General features: G+C 43.7%; 5 protein-coding genes across 5 annotated transcripts; 2 read left to right on the top strand and 3 right to left on the bottom strand.

The window, feature by feature from the left end:
• Positions 1-1,920: 1,920 nt before the first annotated feature.
• CTRU02_211701 (yhr209w-like protein) lies at positions 1,921-2,886 on the bottom strand (the record flags this gene model as incomplete). The annotated part of the gene is made up of 1 exon (XM_036733753.1): positions 1,921-2,886. One exon carries the CDS (start codon positions 2,884-2,886, stop codon positions 1,921-1,923), a length of 966 nt encoding a protein of 321 aa, XP_036574547.1.
• A 1,453-nt stretch (positions 2,887-4,339) lies between these two features.
• CTRU02_211700 (C6 transcription factor) lies at positions 4,340-6,940 on the top strand (the record flags this gene model as incomplete). Its single annotated transcript, XM_070205689.1, has 8 exons — positions 4,340-5,002; positions 5,071-5,377; positions 5,430-5,451; positions 5,517-5,763; positions 5,836-5,850; positions 5,907-6,113; positions 6,169-6,653; positions 6,712-6,940. The coding sequence occupies 8 exons, from the start codon at positions 4,340-4,342 to the stop codon at positions 6,938-6,940; spliced, it is 2,175 nt and encodes a 724-aa protein (XP_070060502.1).
• Positions 6,941-7,362: 422 nt separating this feature from the next.
• CTRU02_211699 (cytochrome p450) lies at positions 7,363-9,238 on the bottom strand (the record flags this gene model as incomplete). Its single annotated transcript, XM_036733751.1, has 5 exons — positions 7,363-7,787; positions 7,913-8,503; positions 8,557-8,625; positions 8,688-8,787; positions 8,849-9,238. The coding sequence occupies 5 exons, from the start codon at positions 9,236-9,238 to the stop codon at positions 7,363-7,365; spliced, it is 1,575 nt and encodes a 524-aa protein (XP_036574545.1).
• A 512-nt stretch (positions 9,239-9,750) lies between these two features.
• Positions 9,751-10,964, top strand: CTRU02_211698 (integral membrane protein duf6; the record flags this gene model as incomplete). Its single annotated transcript, XM_036733750.2, has 4 exons — positions 9,751-10,045; positions 10,101-10,384; positions 10,432-10,617; positions 10,674-10,964. The coding sequence occupies 4 exons, from the start codon at positions 9,751-9,753 to the stop codon at positions 10,962-10,964; spliced, it is 1,056 nt and encodes a 351-aa protein (XP_036574544.2).
• Positions 10,965-11,734: 770 nt separating this feature from the next.
• On the bottom strand, positions 11,735-15,598 carry CTRU02_211697 (alpha-1,4-glucan lyase; the record flags this gene model as incomplete). The annotated part of the gene is made up of 10 exons (XM_070205688.1): positions 11,735-12,040; positions 12,109-12,252; positions 12,313-12,419; positions 12,482-12,749; positions 12,808-12,849; positions 12,906-13,167; positions 13,243-13,689; positions 13,762-14,731; positions 14,780-15,237; positions 15,300-15,598. The coding sequence occupies 10 exons, from the start codon at positions 15,596-15,598 to the stop codon at positions 11,735-11,737; spliced, it is 3,303 nt and encodes a 1,100-aa protein (XP_070060501.1).
• Positions 15,599-19,652: the final 4,054 nt, after the last annotated feature.

Below are 19,652 nucleotides of genomic sequence, written 5' to 3'. Positions count from 1 at the left end.
AGTATATTACTACCGAAAGTATCGCAAGCCTAGTTAAGCAAAGCTACTTTAGTAATATGCTAGACTATAATTAAGATAGGATTTTATTATTAAGGTTATAATTCTTCGCGATAGATAGGAAATAAAAAGGATAAATTTATATAATTAGTTTTTATTTTACTATCGATTAGGACGATCGTTTTTTTTTAAGAGGGGTACTTATTATAGTTTTATAAATAGTTATCAAGGGTATATAATATCTTACGTACTAGCCGTACCCGTATAAGAGACGCCTTTAATAGTATTATCGTTAGTAGGCTAACTTAATAGAAGACTAACTACTTATACCTACGTTTATTAATTTATCGTTATTTATTACCTTATAACCGTTTGTTTGACTTCTATACTATTCTATTTACATCTCTATTCTTATTACGGTTCCGACCTCTGCCTGTTATAGCTACGTGCTAGCAGGAAGAACTGTGACAGTAAGTAGCTTATAAACGTAGAAGAATTAATTACTATACTCCTTCTTACGATTAGACCCTTTCGAGCAATTCTTAAGCTAATTAGAATTCTTTTAAGCCTAGTTCTTTAATAAGTCTTCTTACTAGAATAATACGTTAAGCCTTTCCGCCTAGGTTTTTAGATTACCTTACGAACGCTAGGATTCTAAGTTTATTAACCTTATTAGCTATATAAAAGCAAATATCTCGATTATAGTATAGGTAATAATATAGAGGGAAGACCGAAGCAAGTTAATCTTCTTTACGAGAGATAAGACTACCGAAAGGTAAGGCTATAGCTTAAATAGCTATATTAAGTACTTAGAAGAAAGATATCTCCCTACTATAGACGATATAAGGCATTTTATTTAAGATAACACGCCTATTTATAGCTTAGCAAAAATAATAAAGTAGCTATTAAGCTAGGGGATCTCCTAGCTTAAGTAGCTACTATATTTGCCTGATCTTAACCTTATTAAGCATGTTTAGTAGATAATAAAGAATAACCTACGTCGCTTATACCTAGACGTATTAAATTTAAAAAAGAACGCGCTGGATATCGATCTCTTTAAAACATAGCTTACTATAGCGTAGGAAGCTATACCCTAGATAAGAATATAGAAGCTTATTAAGTCTCTGCCGCGCCGCTTAGAGGTAGTAATTAAAGCATAGGGATGGTATATACGGTATTAAAAAGCAAACTTCAGCGTTTAATTTCACTATAGTATTACTATAGAAATCGAAAAGTTAGCTGTTTTATAGCTGTTTGAAGTGGTATGGTTAAAATGCAGGTAGCTGGGAAATAGAGGGTGGCTTCAGACTTTTGACCCCACTCTGTAGAGTTATATACATGTCTTGAATCACGTTATTTTTATTGATACGCTGCCAATGACTCCAGCCTGAGCGAGAGCAATCACTACTAAAAAGAAATGCCAAGAGCTGTGACAAGCCTCTATCTTTAACATGGGCAACTTGCTGATTTTGAGATCAAGATTTTGTTTGACTATGTCTGCTTAACAACTGTAGTTTGTGACGGAGTCAGGCTTACATCGTAAGATGCTAATGGACTTTATAAAACACTTGATAATCCGTTTCCATTGATCTATTCGATGGGAGAAGTACTCTTTTTTACAAAGCAAACAAGAACTCTAAAAACAAAGAATCCACTCGCATATGTGCCTTTCACTAACCCTTTTTAATATCTTCCCACAACCCTATACAGAAAAGTTTCAATGACTACAATGTAGAAAAAGTTGATTTTCAAAGCCCTCTCGAAGCATTGTGTTCTCAATTATAAATCAGCTGCATGCCGTTTGGACCGCATTTTCAATCTACATCACTTACATTATTATACTGACCGTAAAAAGCCACGTACACCAATAAAGAGCCTCAAAAATTTATAATATAATCTAAAGGGTCTTTTTAAACCAAGCCTTCAGTTCTTCTTCCTCGCAAGAATCATTTGAACTTGCCATTGTAGCTCAAGTGGCATGTTGCCCACAGATTGCTCCATTTCCAGCCACTTTGAAGATTCCCATGACTTTTCAGTAAATCCAAAGCGCATTGAATTCAGTGATTCCCTCAACCACTCAGTCGAAGCCGAAATTTGCCAGTCCGCATTGTCATCCACAGAAATCTTTTCAAAAGGCCCCAGATGAGTAACAGAATCCGCAGTGCCTTTGATAGGTTCATAGTCTCTGGCATACCAACCATCCCGACAGTTTATCTCGATACGTTTGACATCCTGCCAAACATCGTCCCTGAGTGGCACACAGTCCATGCCGTGAAACATTTGCCTTGCTGCCCTCTTCCAGTTTTCGTTCAGCCAGTCTTGCTTCAATAGGTGAGCAGCATGTTCGCCGATAAATTCTTTGAATGCTTCGTTCGCTTTTTGGTTGTTGGCAATACCGGGAAAGGGCCCGTAGACGACAGCCGCAAATGTACCGCCTTTGCGGAGACTCTTTGCTACATTTTGAAGTGTAGGCTCGATAATGGTCCAGTGCAAAGATTCGCATGCCATTACGAAGTCGACAGCTCCCAAGCCGGCGGGAGTTTCCCAAGGATCTTCACCGCCACAAATGCGATAGGTGAACTCGGTACCGGGAAAACGGTCTCTGAACCGCGCGCGGCAGTCCTGTATGTTTATTTCCCGCGGCTCCGTCAACACGACATGCTTCATAGGCGTCTTTACGTGCATAAGTAGTCCATCTGCGCCATTACCACTACCAGAGCCTATGTCGTGGACAGTTTGAAGAGGCCCATCATGGTAGCTTGTCCAGAGATTCCACATTGATTCTGGGTAGGGAGGTCGGTGGTCGACATAGTGCCTCGCCTCCTTCGCGATAGCTACATTCGGTTGGCAGCTGACATCCTTCTGGGAAGCGATAGAGGGTGCACTCATTGTTGACAGGGGGGTTGGAGCATGTGAGCGTATACTCCTCCGTGATGGACAATATGAGATCCTCGTGTTTGGAGAGTGGGGCAAATCACAACTGTGCGAGATCGAGCGATTAAACAAGCGGTTTCTGCGTCCTCTTATCTTCAAGCTGCATACCCGGCTTTGTGGAAGCAACTGCTGATTATGGTACACTGCATCGTTCGGATGTACTGCCGTAGGCGAGGTTGAATGCCACTATAGAGTCACAGGGTATTCCCTTTAGTCTGGCCGACGGAATGAACCCATTAGACATCTCGGCGCCTAGTAGCAGCTCGGAAACTACAGCGTAGCATGAGTCTGACTCAAGCCACCGCCAGGTTCAAGGTTTTTGATGTCCGGGTTGATGAAGTTGTGAGGAGTTTGGTACAGGCGCTGGTCAAAGATGCCTACGGCTTCTAATCCTAACCTTACTGCTACCATATTACGCAACACTGAAGCTAGAGTTTAGGGATGGCTGTAGTAGTGGAAGTTTCTAGCTGTCAATGTTTCGCTGCTCTTGACTCAACGACAGCCCCCATGGAGCTAGTTGGATTGATGATCATAAATCGCGATCTACGGCTGAAATGAATTGGCCCAAAACTTGATTGGAGATATCAGCACTCCAAAACTCGATAAAATTCAATGCATTACACAACGGCTGTGCTTGTTATGGTTGATTCATGATCTGTGTTTTCGGTACCGGATTTAGATGCCCCACAGCGGCTTGGGAGCTTTGAGGACATAGAGACCTGATGGCGAGGACAATGGATCCTTGTCATGGCAGTCTAAGTATGGCGAGTCATCATTGAAGCCTATCACCATGTGAACACACAAACAGAATGGCGCGAAACAGCCTCAATGTTACGCAGTGAGGGGAAAACAAAGTCAAATTGATGTTCCAGGGAAACGAACTAAGGGGAATCTGCCTCAGCAACTGCCATGGAAATTTCGGCCAATGATTACTGATAGCATGCGACCCCTTCGTTCTTCTAAGAGCTGACTCCGGGCGAGGCCTTCAAGCTTCTTATGGTCTGCTTTTAGACTTTCAAAGCTCAAAAAGCTTGGGCGCATCAGTATGCTACAAGGTTCCTGTCACACATAAGCATCACTTCAGCGACTGCTTTATGATGAGTTACACCTCCCCTGGGTCGACATTTTTCGAATGCTACACCATCTGAATATCAGCAGGTGTGAACTTTAAGATACTTTTGCTCTTTTCCTGTTGGTGAACTTAACCATCGTAGTATTTAGACCAAGCTTATCTGGCCTTCCACGCGACCTACTCGCTGGCTTGTCTACTTCATATGCCGGCACGTTGCCCAACCTTCTATTAGCCTTCCCGCGGGTATTCTAGAAGACTTTCCAGGCCTTCGATTCTGAAATCCCTCGAGCCAGTCGCCATGCGAAGAATTACGCGTCGCAGAGGCGCTTGCCAAGCATGCAGGGCCAGGAAAGTCCGCTGTATGAACGCCTCCCAAAAGACTGTGAATATGAGAGCTCTAACAACTGGCAGGCGATGGAGCAGATCCATGTCTCAACTGTGATGTATGCGACTTCCAAAACAAACTTGATCGACAGGATTCTAACGTACAATACCCAGCGTAATGGCCAAGCGTGTTACTATCCCCCTCTGGCTCCACGACCTCGAAGGACGGGCACAGGCAACAACCGAGCATCTTCCAGCGCACGAAGACTCGACATAAACACAAACGAGAATCTCCCGCTATATGATGTCTGGCCACAAATTGCTCGTAACAATGCGATGTTCTCTCCAACCTGCACTGAACATGCTGGAAGAGACGACGAAAGAATCGATGCAGATGATCTGGGTTGTGTCCTTCAGCTTTCAATTCCGGAAATCCCACAATTTGACAGTTACAATACTATTTTGGACTTGCCAATGCCAGGAGAGGACGCATTGATGGAGTTGCTCAACACAACGCCATCGGACTCAAATTCTACTGTGGGGTTGGATTTCAGCTTCGCCTCTCCAATGCCTGATAATGCACTTCCTGCTTCGCCGGATGGGCCCGGAACACGCCCAAAGGATTGTCACAAACACTCCAGATCCGAGACAACAAGTCCCCCAAATTACGACACGGTCAGTCAAAGCCGTTCAAACAACTGAGAGCTCTGTCTTTTCTTTTCTTTTGACTGACAGCCATACAGCTTTTTAGCTTCAACAACGATGACAACAGTTCAAAGCCTGCCGTTGACGTGACGGAAAAAACAACAAACTCAACAAACGCAATCGATGAGATTATCCATGTTGACTTTGCGGCGTCTAACCTTTACGGTCTTCCTAATTATATTGCTCGCGATAACAAAGAGTCTCGCGGCGCTAAGATGGTCAAAATTGTCAACGGTCTTAAGACAGCACTCTGTGGATATCGAGCAATGCCCCCTAGCAAGAATGCGCTTGACGTATCAAGGCGGTTCCTTGAAAATGATGTCACTGTATCACTTTACTGCGATGGTAAGACGTCCGAAGTCCATCGCATTCAACCACTGACAGTATATTCTTTTAGCTTGCTTCAAAGATTGCTGCCCGTTAGTAGACATCACAATCGTTTGGCTACAACTCTTTGGCTAACAGATTCTGACTTGGAGCACAGCGTCAGCAACTTCTTGACTAGAGAGGTTGTTGATCAAACTATTCAAAAGTCACGCGAGCCTAACCCTGATCCACTGGCCATAGCATTTACTGAATCTATCGTGTCAATTGGGTATTACGCTATGTGTCAGCGAAGTCGAGATGATCTTACTACCGAGGAAGTCCGTGACGCTCCTAATCGACTTGCATCAGCGTTAGTGCTCTATAAAACTATTCAAATCTGCCCAAGCAGTCTCTTGAAACTTCAAGTATGTTACATTTAAAAATGGCCGAGTATGGCTTTTCGTTTGATAGACAACTCTAACAAAATGCTTCTGCAGGCAATTCTTCTTATGGTCTGTCCTATGTCACGAAAATAGACTTGCAACACATCATTTCTGACACTTTTTAGGCCGTCATATCATGCATATATGATGAGTCTCTTGTATGGGAGAAAATCACAGGAGCAGTATGTTGTGCACGAGACCTGCGTCTTGTCCATGCAGCAAGAGGCCAGCAGTCAAACATGAGCGAACAAGAACAAGACCTAGCACAGAAGAGCGTTTGGTTCCTATATAGCCTTGAAACTGAATATGCTATCCATCACGGTATGCTTCCTGTAAGTAAATTTCACGCCACACCACAGGTTTGGCGGGGGCTGACACCTTTTACAGATCCTTGATTTAGGATGGGGAAGCAGGTTTCCGTCTTTCGACTGCGGAGATGACATGATCGCCGTTTCATACACTTTTTCAGAACTATTGCATTCTATCCTCAAATTTCAGTACAGTCCTCGCGCATTGAACAGATCTACCTCAGCATTTGATCGACGCGATCGTCTTCAAGCCAGTTGCCACGTACTTAATGAGTGGGTCAACGGGCTTCCAGCGCCACTGAATGAAGCGCATAACGCCAAAACACTCCAAGGAATCCAAGATGATAAACAGCTTAGAAATGCTCTCAGAGTCTTCTGTATGTACCATAAGGCAGTGTTCTTCATTCATTGCCCCTGGTTTGCACCATTTGCGGCGGATGATGGGGATGTATCAGGTGTTGCTGCTCAGATGCGAGACCGATGCATGGACCGATCTGCTGAATCGGCTTTTGCCGTTGTGAAGCTTGCAAATAGCGGTCTTTTCTGGGAAAAGGGATTGGAAAGGTAAGTTTTACTCCATTGGTCTTGTGTCATACGCGAGTCTTAAAACTTACAGATACAGGGACATTGGGTCATCGAGCGCACGGTGGGGGGACATGGGCCATTTGCTCGTAGTGTCACTTTGCTTTATTGTCTACTATCTCGTCAATGGTGAAATGAGAAACCTTAAGGCAGCCATGCCATATCTTGCATTTTGCGGAGGTCTTTTTGGCAGATTAAGTTTAGAAAACGACGAGGCATCATTGTTGGATCAATACCTGGAGTTAGTCCAGGTGATCAGATCAACATAGAAATTCAAGCACGCGCTAGCATACCTAGATAGCATGCAGCTTAAGATAAAATTGAAAATTAGACAAGATCTTACGAGATTATTTATTGGCAGGAAGCATCGTTGATTTCTTTGCAAAGCAGGCTTCTTTCTATACATAAGCGAGATGTACCAGCGAAGAATTCTAACTGGCACCTCCCAATGCACCTAAACGTCAGTTTTGTACGCCGCAATGTACGTATAACCGACCATGTCTTCTTCAAACCTATTCAAAATGAGAAAAGGCGGACTAGACTTCACAGCTATGTGGCATGTTATGATATGCATTTTATGAAGTCCTAAGGAAAGCACAGTTGGGCTCGCCAATACTTGTTTGTGCTACACTTCATCTCTGTGCAGTGCAGGCTCTACTTTCGTAACTATTGGACTTTGTGAAGCATTACTTTAAAACCGAATCTCTTCCTTTCTCCGCCTTACAAGAACTTTTACAGTGGGGTTGGCCAACATCGAAAATCCAAACTCCATCGGCTTAGTGTTACTTTTCTCTGCTAACTTGATATCATATTTTAGAAGCAGATGGCACATGACCAGTTTGACCGTATTTGCCCCAAAAAAGCGTCCAGGACATGCATGAATGCCCAAGCCGAATCCCAGGTGTTCTGGAGAGGTGCTTACCAGCTGAGCTGTCTTTTCACCCTGTTCAGAAGCTTCCCGTGCCCGCAAAAACCGATAGCCGTCGAAAGATCGGGGATTTTTGTAAACCTCCGGGTCCCACATCCTCTCGGCTGATACGGCAATGCCAGAGTCTTTGGGGAGGAGGGTTCCGTCTTTGAGACGCACTTCGGACATGACTCGACGGCCGAGACCAACTAAAGTAAGTCAGTAAAAGTTATTTTGCTCGAGTGGAGACAATGTGAGATGTTTAGTGCCAAAAACATTTGGTTTTCACAAAGTTCCTGAAGAGACAATAACAATGAATCGGTGTGCAACATACCAGCCGCCACAGGCTTCAGGCGCAAAGTTTCCTTCAGCACACTATCCAAAAGTTTCATATTGTAGATAGTAGTAGGTTTCCATCCTTCTCCTAGGACCGATCGAATCTCCGCTCGAAGAGGTTCAAACATGTCTGTATTCTGACAAAGGTCCATGAGGCTCTGTGACATCAGGTCGTTGCTAGTCAAGATGGCAGACACAGAGAGGCCCAGTTGTTGCGCTGCTGGATCATAGGTGACGTTCATTTTTTTCGATGCTGATTCATACCAGTCCAGGGCATCATGGTACTCAAGTCCTGGATCTGCTATCTTTTGCGCCCTCCGTTTTTCCAAAATTGGCGCGATTGTCTCACGGGCTTCGTTAACCATGGCGCGCACCTCCTGGCACTCTGGGAGAAACCAGTGGATGAACTTGTACATGAAAACGGGCCATCGACGAAGAACTCTGGCTGCGTTTGTGGCCTTGTTGGTGTAGTTGACTGTGATCTTGAGCCAGTCGGGGTTTCGACACAATTCCGGTCCAAGGAAGATGACGGAGGACACGCGCGCAACGATTCGGATGAGAACATCGCCCAGGAGAACTTCATGCCATTCTGCTTGATTGTTTTAGAATTTAAACTTTGCCACTCAGGGAATGTCAACGAACCCTCGCTATCTGTCAAGATATCTCTAAGAGCAGCATCTGCTTCATCCGATAGTGGTTTATTGAGCTTTGCTAAGGACAGTCAGCTAGTATCAAAAACAAGACATTGACATATCCTCCATGCTCATACTCACATATTCCCGCAGGAGTCAAGTTCCATTTGATAACATTATGAAGGATTTCAGTTCCTAACGCAATGTATGGTTCGAAACCAGGAATTCCAGCTTGCCAGTACTAAATGTCGGAATTTTATTAGAACCGTATGCTGATATTCGATTTAATTTGATATTCTTACCTGGAGCAAGAACTTTGTAGAATCGAATCGGTGGTCGTTTCGAACCTCTGGCAACACACTGGGATTGAGGATAATCACACCTTCACCAAGACCTGTGTTTACTCGGAATGGCTTGCCGTCATAATCTTTGATCCCGCGAGCCAGCATCGCCCTCCCATTCATTAGATACTCATTTTTTGTCCCGTTTATTACTGGGAAAGCTGAGAGTTTGTTCTTGCGGAATGAGAATGCTACTGCTGACACTAACACAATGATAGCCAACATGCATGGCATATACATGTTAGGGGTCCTTGGGTCTGGTAGCCCGAACTGTACTAGTTCCACCCATAATGGCTTCTGTGGACTCAAGGTCGTCTGGCTGTCAACATTAACCGTGAATTGGTTGGACATCGTTGGATTTCTTATCATAGGTAGTAATTGCAAAGCTCAAAGGAAAACCAGATGGGCACGGGAATGCAGTCCTCCTAGCTGTCATACCAAACCGCCGGTATTTCTCAACTTCAGACCGTCCTCATTGCGACTCGATGTTCCAATTCGTATAGTGCATGTTGATTGACTTCGGCCCTGAACTCAATTACTCCGATTGCGACTCAGACCGTGGAATAGGAGATTGGCTAGTTCGGTCCGAGCTCCAGGCCCGGGGTCCTAACACTAGAAGCACGGAGCACGTAACTCTCGCCAAAATAATTACCGAACATGATCCGTTTCATAATAGCTTTTTGTTTCCGGAAGCTTATGTTCCTTCCCCTCATGCTTCCCCAAGGTATAGCCCCCTTTTCACTGAGAAGGAAAAGCAGTATTGCATTATACGTTTAAGCGGGCGACGCTGTGCAAGTTCCGAATGTTGTGGTGAAGGCGATTGTTTTCGCTGAGCACAATCATCCCATGATCTGCTGTTCATGATGGAAAAAAGCTCGAGTCGGTCGTTTTTGGAGCGCCACAAGCCGTCATTATTAGTCCTGACCTCTCAGATATCAGCTGCAGCACTTAATGGTCTGGCAAAATTCCTTGAGACTGGCGACGCGCCAGTTCATCCTTTTCAAGTCCTCTTCGTTCGATTCCTCATCACCGGTATTGGATCGACGCTACTCCTATGGCGTACCCAAGATCCCAACTTCCCATGGGGGATGCCAGAACTGAGACCGCTCTTGGCCTTGAGAGCAATGGCTGGAGTGTTTGGGGCTTTTGGATTTTACTGTAAGGGCCACATGTTCAAAATCCTCCTAACGGCGTCATGTTCATCTCTCGCTAGTCTCCATTATGTATCTCAAGCTTAGTGAAGCTACTGCGTTAAACTTTCTTGGGCCACTTGCAGCCATGATCTTGACGAGATACCTGGATTTTGGGACCTTCGAGGTGGTCGATCGTGTCGGGGCTCTCGTTGCGCTACTGGGCGTTATACTAGTCGTGCAACCAGACGGCCTATTTGACCATGAAGCAGCCATGATCAGCGCCACACAAACTGTCACAGATGGTGGCACAAAAGGGCGTATGATGGGCTTTGGCTTCGGTTTGTTAAGCGTCTGTGTAGGAGCAGTAAGTAAACTATATTGACTGATGGACTCTGCTAACTCTGCCACAAGGCTGCATTAACTGCAATCCGATGCATTGGCCAACGCGCGCATCCTCTGCTGAGCGTCAATTACTTCTCTTGGACAGTTGTTTCTATCACAACAATTTCATTTTTCCTTATGAAAAGCATTCATCTGACTAGGAGTCCCATAGCCTGGCTGAAGTTGATGCCACTTGGTATATTCGGTTTCACGATGGTGAGTGCTTTGACCGCTTCCCCGAGTAAATTGCAACATACTGAAACGTGAACTAGGAATACTTACTGACCGCAGGAATCGCCAATGATTCCTCTTCAGCAGCCACAATTATGATTTACTCCCAGGTTCTGTGGGCATTGCTTTTGGACTGGGTAATCTGGCGCGCCAGTGTCAATTTACTGGCAATGATCGGAATCGCAAGTGTTGTTGCGAGTCTGTTTCTGGTGACATCTGCAAAGGAATTGGCTTGGCTCTGGGAAAGCAAGCATCAAGCACTTGAGCAGACCGTTTCTAATGAAGAGCTAGACGAAGAACTAGCTGAGATGAGGCCTGCTCTTTCAGTGTAATTGAAGATCAACATGGAATGGGGCACGGATCAGATGTTGAGCTTTGTGTGAGAATTGGGCAGTGGCTGTAGAGCGTAACTTACTCAGAGCAATAATCTTGTAGATACATCAACCAAAACTGGTTGGTCACATTTTATAACTTTTTTTTCCTCCGGTAAAGTACGTAATATCTTTGCCAAGAGCCTCGGACAAAGATGGCCCTGAATTCGCGACTTGTTGGAAGTGACATGAAGCCAAGGAGATCAGCATTGTCAAAGGAGATTAATTGAATTCAACAAGGGGGCACTTGACGAAGTCTTGAAATCAACGGTCGCAATGCGGAGCAATTCTTGAAGCTATCCAAACAATCTAAACCTTCTTCTTACAATGCCAGAAATACGTATCCAAAGTCTCTGCGGTCATCTTAGATTTTACAAAACTATCTTAATGAGAAGGCCTCCTTCGGTTGATGCAGATATACATCTCAGAAAAGACACGTTCAAAGTTTCAATAGAGAGCAAAAAAGATCGTTGTACTCGGCGGTTTTAGTTGAAAAGACTTGTTGGTATTAAGCTATAGAAAAGTCGATAAAAAGCGAACGTGGGGCAGTCCGAAGGGGAAGAACATCAGGTAGAAAATCAGGTTTTAAAAGTGGTAATACCATCCAGCACACATTTTTCAAGCCAAGGAAAGAGTGAAGAGTGATACAATCCACCAGGCCTTATGTCAAATTGGAATGAAGTTAATTTTACCCCAGTTACATTTCTTGGCTCCTTTGGCTTCAAATTGACTCAGATGTCCGCATCAACGCTGACAGTAATTCGAACGCCATCCGGAGTATGAACATCCGCAATGGGTATAGTGACAATAGTCGCCCGAGCATCGTGGTTGACGTCGATTCTGTGATGGTTACTCCGGTCAACTGAGACTTGGACAGTGCCAAGATTACTGTGGACAAGATGCCAGAAGACAAATTTATACTCTTGCCCAATAATCTGAGACAAATCGCCTTTGAACTTGTTGAAAGGAGACTGTGCCCAAAGTTGCCTTGTGTATTTTGCAGTATCGCTTGCGATGTCAAGTTGTTTGAAGATCGTCTAACAGTCGCATCAGCTTCCTGCTCTACACACATTTACAGACAATTTGGTTCAGCGGGTTCACTTACTTGCTTGAAAGACACCTTGGTATAATTGTCGTTTGCTTTTGGGTCTGAGAGGCCTTTGACATCATGGCCGTGTCCATCCTCCTCCCACGCTCCCTTGGGGGCACAGTCTCTGGAGATGCCATCATCCAGATACATATCGTATGTCTGTGATTGAAATATTAAGATTGTGAAAAGAATGATTCAATTGGACGATGGAAAACTCACATTCTCCTTCCCAGGGTAAAGATGAACGGTGATTGGATTGGGATCCTGCTGGGCTGTACTGGGATCTGGGATAAAGTCTCGAACCTCAATCTTAGGAATGATAGCGCCTGACCAGTTTGTTAGGTGTTAATGAAGAGAGTTTTGGAGATTGCATTTTGAATTCACTGACCTTCGCGAATGTACATCGGAGTCGAAAATGGAATTTGCTTTTCATCCTCGCTGATGCGGCAGTCGTAGCTGATGTGCTGGCCGCCCGTGGCATGAGGAGAAAGGGGAACGCCTAAAGGATCATCTGGCCGTAGGTTCATTGGAAACCAAGAGTCGGGGTATGGTAGGTAGAGCTCCCGTTTATTACCAGATGACCCTTCTGATTCCAACGAAGGCGCAACCAATAGGTCGTTCCTCACCATGTACTGAGAACCGGTGAAGTCTCGATTCTTTAATTGTGCGTTAGGAATTGGAATAATAAACGAAGCTGAGATACTATTAACTTACATCTTTGGAAAATAAAGAACGATCAAGTTCATCAGTGATAGGCTGGTTGGCGCGTTTCTGATTAGCATCAACTGGATGCGGCGTAGGCTAAGACTCACCATGGCTCTCGCAATGGGCAACCCGGTGATGATATTCTCAAACATAGCATCGTAGAGCAGTTGCATTAAAGAGTAGCGCAGTCGAATCAAGTATCGACAAGTTGGAAGGACAGCTCTGTAAATCTCCGCTTCTCGGCCGGTGAATTGGCTTTGGTGTTGCTCGTAGTGCAACTGATATGCATATGGCTCCTGGAACCATTTGCCTGGCTTTCTCTGAACATCAGGCTGCTCGACCCAGTTTCGCTGGCGAGTATAGTGGTTCCTTAAGTAAGATAGTAAGCAATGGTGGATATTGAAACACAATACTGCCATAACATTTCGGTCGGTTAGTGCTTACCTGAACCATGGAAGTAGCGAGTACGCAGAGTACCATCTAATGACCAGCTCCGGGTTCGCGTAGTTTAGCTCAGTCTCCATTGATTCAAAGCCGCCAACATCGGCGCCGGAGATTGTGACTCCAGAAAGGCCGAGGGCAAGAACCTGAGCGACTGAGATTTTGAGGAACTCCCAGGTAGAAGAGTTATCGCCAGTCCATAGGCCAGCAAAGCGGTGACTTCCAGCAAAACTGCCGCGACCAATGATAAAGTTGCGTCGGTTCTCTCGCCAGGCAAGCTTGTCGTTTCTCTCACCCTTGCCAAGAAGATGCAAGTGATTGAGGCCATGATAAGTCGCTTTGTGTAGATTGTAGCTGTACAACGACCAAATCTCTATTGCCCTCTTCTTCGGGGAAGATTTCGGGTCTCCGCACCAGCCATCAGATTCTAAAAGCAAGCGGAATGGTAACCTAAGGTTTGAGAAGGATGTTAGTCAGTTCAACTTTCCTCAGAACTTGACGAAGGAAAACAAGATTACGTACGATTTCATATCACCATACTCGCTCGCGATGCATGGAGAAGTCATATCTTGCCATACGAAGTCTAGCCCGCACTCAAACAAGTATCGGTACTGTCTGCCCCACCATTTGCGGACTTCCTTGTTGTTGAGGTTAGGATAATGTCCTGGGTGACCTAGTTTGGATCCATAGGAGATGCCACCGTGAAAATTTTGACCACTGTTGAATATCTGGGCAAATGGGTAGGTATCGCGGATAGCATAGTCAGGTCTTCTGAACTCGTCATTTGGCACAGTGAAGTAAACATTGCCTTGGCCATACTGCAAATATCGTTGCTCGCTAGGGCCCGGGGCAGAAGGATCCAGGTCTCGGTTGTCTTTGAGAAAATAGTTATTCTGCAAGCCTTCCTTGAGAGTTGTGTAAGTATCCGACGAGATGTTGTTGATATAAGGAGTGATGTTAGTGCTGCATTTGACTCCAAGCTGTCGAAGCTCACTGAACATGGATTGAGGATCGGGGAAATGTTTGTCACGTGTGTCGATAGTGAACGTCCGGTAGTCGTCCTGCATATCCACATCGATATGCATACCGTCAAGAGGGATTCCGGCTTTTCGGTACTGATGAACCGCTTCCATAACCATTTCTCGGGTGTCGTATCCATAGCAACCTTGATGGTAGCCAAGAACGTAGCGTGGCTTAAGTTTGGGCTTACCAACAATCGATGTGTACCGTTGAATGACATCTGAAACGTTGTCTCCAGCAACAAAAATGCCTTGAAAATCGTTGAAACGAGTAGCAACTCTCAATACGGAAGAGTCTTTGACACCAATGTCAACACATACTTGAGAGTAGTTGTCAATAAATGTCGCGATCTGTGTTTGATATCCCGGCTGAGCGTCGACCTCAATCCAGTAAGGCTCTGAGTGGTAAAGGGGTTCGCTGCCATCACTTGGCCCAATACCGTAGACGTTATAATACCTCATATTGTCAAAGTCTGTATTTTGTTAGCCATGTATCATAGCATGAAAAAGAATTTACATACTGAAGTAGTTCATGTACTGTTTGTCTTTGAACAGATTGTTACCTCCTTGCTCTCCGAAGCCCATGTAATCGGCAGTGATGGACTTTTCCAGGCACAAGACGGTAGAGTGTTCACCATAAAGTAGGCCGCGAGTTTTCGTTTTCCAGACTACAGCCCGGCGTCCCCCCTCTACTTCGTTGGAGAACTGTAGGCTTTCTACGGCGCCAGCCTCCAGGTTGGAGGCCTTCGGTGGCTCTTGTGCAGGAGCAAGACTTTTCAAAACACGCACAGCAGTAATCTGAAAGGGATTTCGCTGGATCCAAAGCTGAATTTCCTTGTGTTCCTTACCTTCAGTCCTAACAACGGACTGTAAGATGTAATACTGGTCATCTTCAACAAGGTCCACTCTCCAGTCTAGGTGCTCTGCCTCATCCAAGGTCCGGATAAGCTCGGATGTTGTGTTGCGAATGAGTGTGCGACTGAATTTTATGTTTTAGTAATAAAATCCTCGTGATACTTGCTGTAGGGACGGTCGACTTACGTATTGTAGTCGGAAAAGTCTTCTCCCGACTTGTTGTCGGGACTGAAACGGACGCGCCAGACCCTTGGCCTCAGGAACTGGATCAGGAGTAGAGACCCGTCGTTAAAGCGAAAAACACGCCCATGACTGCAAGCTGGGTTCTGCTTGCCATCCGAAAGCTTCTGATCCTTTTCATTGTACGAAATGGATTTTGGCTGTCTGATGCCTGATCCATGACCATCGACATCTTGATCAAAAAAGTCATTGGCTTTTTTGAAGATGTAGTGATCTCTCAGCTTAACAATGCTTTCCCTGTCCATGATGCATAGAATTATTCAGTGGACTGCACAGTGGATTTGCATAGAACGGAAAAGTCTTGAAGAAACGAATTTCTGGCAAACAGAGGAGAATGGGTGTTTGTGGAACGAATAGTGGTGGAGATAACAACTGATCTTATAACTGACCGTCGATATGATCATCACCTTGTTCTGGGGTCTCGTGTTATGTTGATTAGTTGCCATGGAGCAACCACGGAAAGTATTCATAGAAATACATAGATTCTCAATTCTGGGGATTTTCCTCCGCGTTCATTCCTTGGCAAATTGTTTGATAAGTGAGTGCGGCCCCCTCATTCTACGTCTGACTGTTGATGCTAATTTGACTCAGTTTCAAACCCAACACGAAAGCGGACTTCAGCTCTAGCTGTGGCGCCCGATTCTTGCTTACACGAGCTGAAGAACATGGCCATATTGAACAGAAAAACTAAGCTTAAGGTGAAAAGTGCAGATTGACAGTCACGAAAATGGATTGTACTGACTACAGTTTCTTAATATTCAGTACATGCGTATGACACTTGACCATTCCGTCTGCGTCAGGCGTGGACTCACCAACCAAGCTGAAGTCCCGCTTGCAATACTAATCGTCTGATTGCAACGTCGCCAGTAGTAGCCTCTAACGCCCGACATGGCTCAACGATGGATGCAGAGCGGCCCGTGGCACGTTTTGAAGACCATGTAGGAAGCTCAATCATCTGATGTTGAGCTTCATAGCAACAAACTAGACCCTAACCATCTACCAGGCTCTGGGGAATGTAAGACCCCTATTTCTGTTGCGATAGTTGGAATACGGAGTCGTGTGGCACTTCCAGCCACACGCCCGCCAGGCTGAGAGGCCCAAGCCTCCCAGACCCACGTGACAGGCCAAGGGGGAATATCCCCACCTTCTAGTCAACAACACCACTTTCAACTATCATAAACCATCGATTAGAACCAATTTACTATTATTTGTTATTAACGAACGGAATTCCGTTTCACCCCCTGTAAAACCTACACTGATCAGTAGTAAACCTCACAGTTGCTATTAATTTAGTTAACTTCACAATTACTACTCTGCTACGGACAAACCGCAGATCAGCAAGGTCAACACCAGAAGAGACGACTTCTTAAACTAGATACCCAAGCCTAGGTAAAAGTAGGGATTTCGTACTAACGAGAGAAGAAGCGAGAGTAACTAGGATCTACGGAAACTAGTAGAAGAAAGCTTTTTTTCCTCGAATCTACTAGCAATCCGATTATTCAAGTAACCTAGGGACTGCTACGCTCACCCTAGGCGGGATAAGGTTAATCGCAGCTAATTATCGCTAGCAAGAGCGTTCCATTACGCGTTTTTAATTACTAAAAGAAGAGACCTACCGAATCGACGGTCTTCCAACCTCTTCACGCTATAAGGGCGAAGATTCACGAATCCTACAAGGGATAACAACTTCCCTAACTATAACTATCCCCTACGCACGGTACTAATCACGAGGCGCCTGCTAGTTTCTTAATAAATCCCTAGACAAGGTGCTAACCGCGAGGCGCCTGCTATAAGAGACCTCCTTACTAGAAGAAGAATATGCCGAAAGGCAAGCAAAGACTACTAGCGGTAATCCGCTTATATAGCTATACGTATACGCCTCTAAGGCTACGGCTTAGGAGAAACGCACGTAGTTATAAGCGTTATAAGGCTAACTATCTGCTAGATTCTAAACTTCTTAATAGTAAGGAGCGAAGCCTGAAGTAAGAAAGAGAGATTTACGAGAGAATCTACGGTAGAACTCTCTCCCTACCAATTCGAGACCTATATATACCCTTACACCCCTCGAGAATATCAGCAAGAACGGCGCTGACGGAAATAAACGACGAACTAACGAAAATCCCCGATTTCACGATTCTTTCCCCTTAGAATCGTAATATCCCGAATCGTCTTTTAACTCTTACTTCCAGGCTTATATCTTATACTAATTGTAGCTAACGCTGTTAAGGATTAGAATTTAAGATTCTAAATAGAAGTAATCCTTTTATACTATTAGAATAGAGCGAAATTTACGAGAAGGATCGCCTGCGAGTAGCGTTACTACTAAAAGCTAATTAACAGTCCCTATCCTATAGAGAATCGAAAGTATAATCGATCTAGCAGTATAAGGTAACTAGGCAATCGACCTTATAAACGCTAGCCTATAGCAACTAGGTTCCTATATAGGTTTCCTACTTAAGACCTATGAGAAGAGGAATCTTATAGGCCTCGAGCTATAGAACGAAGTTTCTCCCGATTTCGCTAACTAGTTAAAAGAAGACTTCTAGAATATACCTCCCTTAATCCTACGATTTTTTAGAGACTATTTAATCGGTAATAGCGTCTACGTCGAAATAGATAGCAAGAAAATCTCGAAAAACGTAGTATTAGCCTTTAAAAAGGAAGAATTCTACTACTAGTTACCCTAAGAACTCGAACAAGGCGTTAAGAGATATCGCAACCTGAAGGCTTTAATAAAAGACCCCGAATTCTACGAAGAGATTACGAGACCGGCAATAGTAGCTAACAGTATAGGAGGAAAAGTCAAACCAACCCTATAGCTACCTCCTTTATAAGAATAATAATAGTAATAACTACCGTACCGACCGCTATATCCTACGGTCTCTCCGTTAATAGACTTCTAACTATATAAGTTAATAGACCGTATCGGAAAGCAATTAATAGAATTCGCAAAACTATACCCTGACGATATGAAATATAGCGGCGATATATACGATATACTCGAAAAGAAGATGCTAGTATTCGTAGATTACTATAGAATGCTAGGAATTTATACCTCTTAATATAACAAGGTACTTCCCCTAATACTAAAAGGAATAGCTAAAACCTACTTCTATGCCTTGATTAAAGTAATTAACCTATAGCCTAACTTCGAGACTATGATTAACTAATTAAAATCATATTTCGAGACTAGGGAAAGGCAACAAGCGTACGTTACGTAGTAGAATATAACTACTCTTCCCTAAATTATTCGCGATAACCTTAGAAAGACTAAATCGGAGTGTTTTGATATACTATATAATAAATTAAGCAAGATTTAGCCCGGTTTGCTATAATAGGATTATAACGACCGATCCCTCTATACCTAACTTCTATACGCTTATAGAGATATTCTAGAGTATATAATAGCGTTATTTATACTAGCTAAGACGTATAAGGGACTTTGCAGCTAATTAATCTCGTCGATCGAGATAGCTACCCGTCTTAACTAATAACAATTTAATATAGTAGCTAACCTACTAAAGCAGTACTAGACCGATAGAACTTTTAACGGTCGAGGGCGTTATTTACGATATAGTCGTTTATTACGAAGTCGATTATTACGAGGAAGAAGCCGTAACAGACCCCTATTACCGCTAACGCCTAAGAAGTGCTATATATATAGAAAACCTAACTACTAGTTAACTAAACATACTATAGAAGAGAGACGAAAAGCATACAAGAAGTTTAAAACTTGTTAGAAGTATAAGTATATTATACTTCTATTTTACTTATTTATCCTATTTAGTCTTATCTAAGACTTAGTAGGACTTACAAAAGTAACTAGCTAAGAATGGCTGCTTGCTAGTTTAAACATATGACATTCAGATTCCTATGGAATACTCTCTTTAACCTTATCTAAAAGTCTATTTAGTTAAAGAAGATTCTAGTCTGATTTATAAGCTGCTTTATAAGCTAGTTGACGTATATACTTACGTATACTAAACCTAGCTTATAGCTTCCTATATTAGCTATTATAGGCGACGTTATACTACTATATAACTAGCCTAATTCTCTCCCTTAGCTAGCTATTAGTTTCTCAACCAACTCAGCTTCAATATAAGCCTATACATTCTTTACTATTAAAGCCCTACTTCATAAGTACAAGTTCCCTTACTCTAATACCCTGTTATAAGGATATCGTACTATCTACGAGATTCCTACCTACCGTTCCAACAAAACTACCTAATATGCCTAGGATATATTACTTCTAGCATATAGCTAATTTCTTATCTAATACGAGGGTTTCGACGGGTTAGA

This window comes from Colletotrichum truncatum (assembly GCF_014235925.2).
Source record: "Colletotrichum truncatum strain CMES1059 chromosome Unknown Contig_0008, whole genome shotgun sequence".
Lineage (NCBI taxonomy): Eukaryota > Fungi > Ascomycota > Sordariomycetes > Glomerellales > Glomerellaceae > Colletotrichum > Colletotrichum truncatum.
This window is presented reverse-complemented; position numbering and strand designations above follow the sequence as displayed.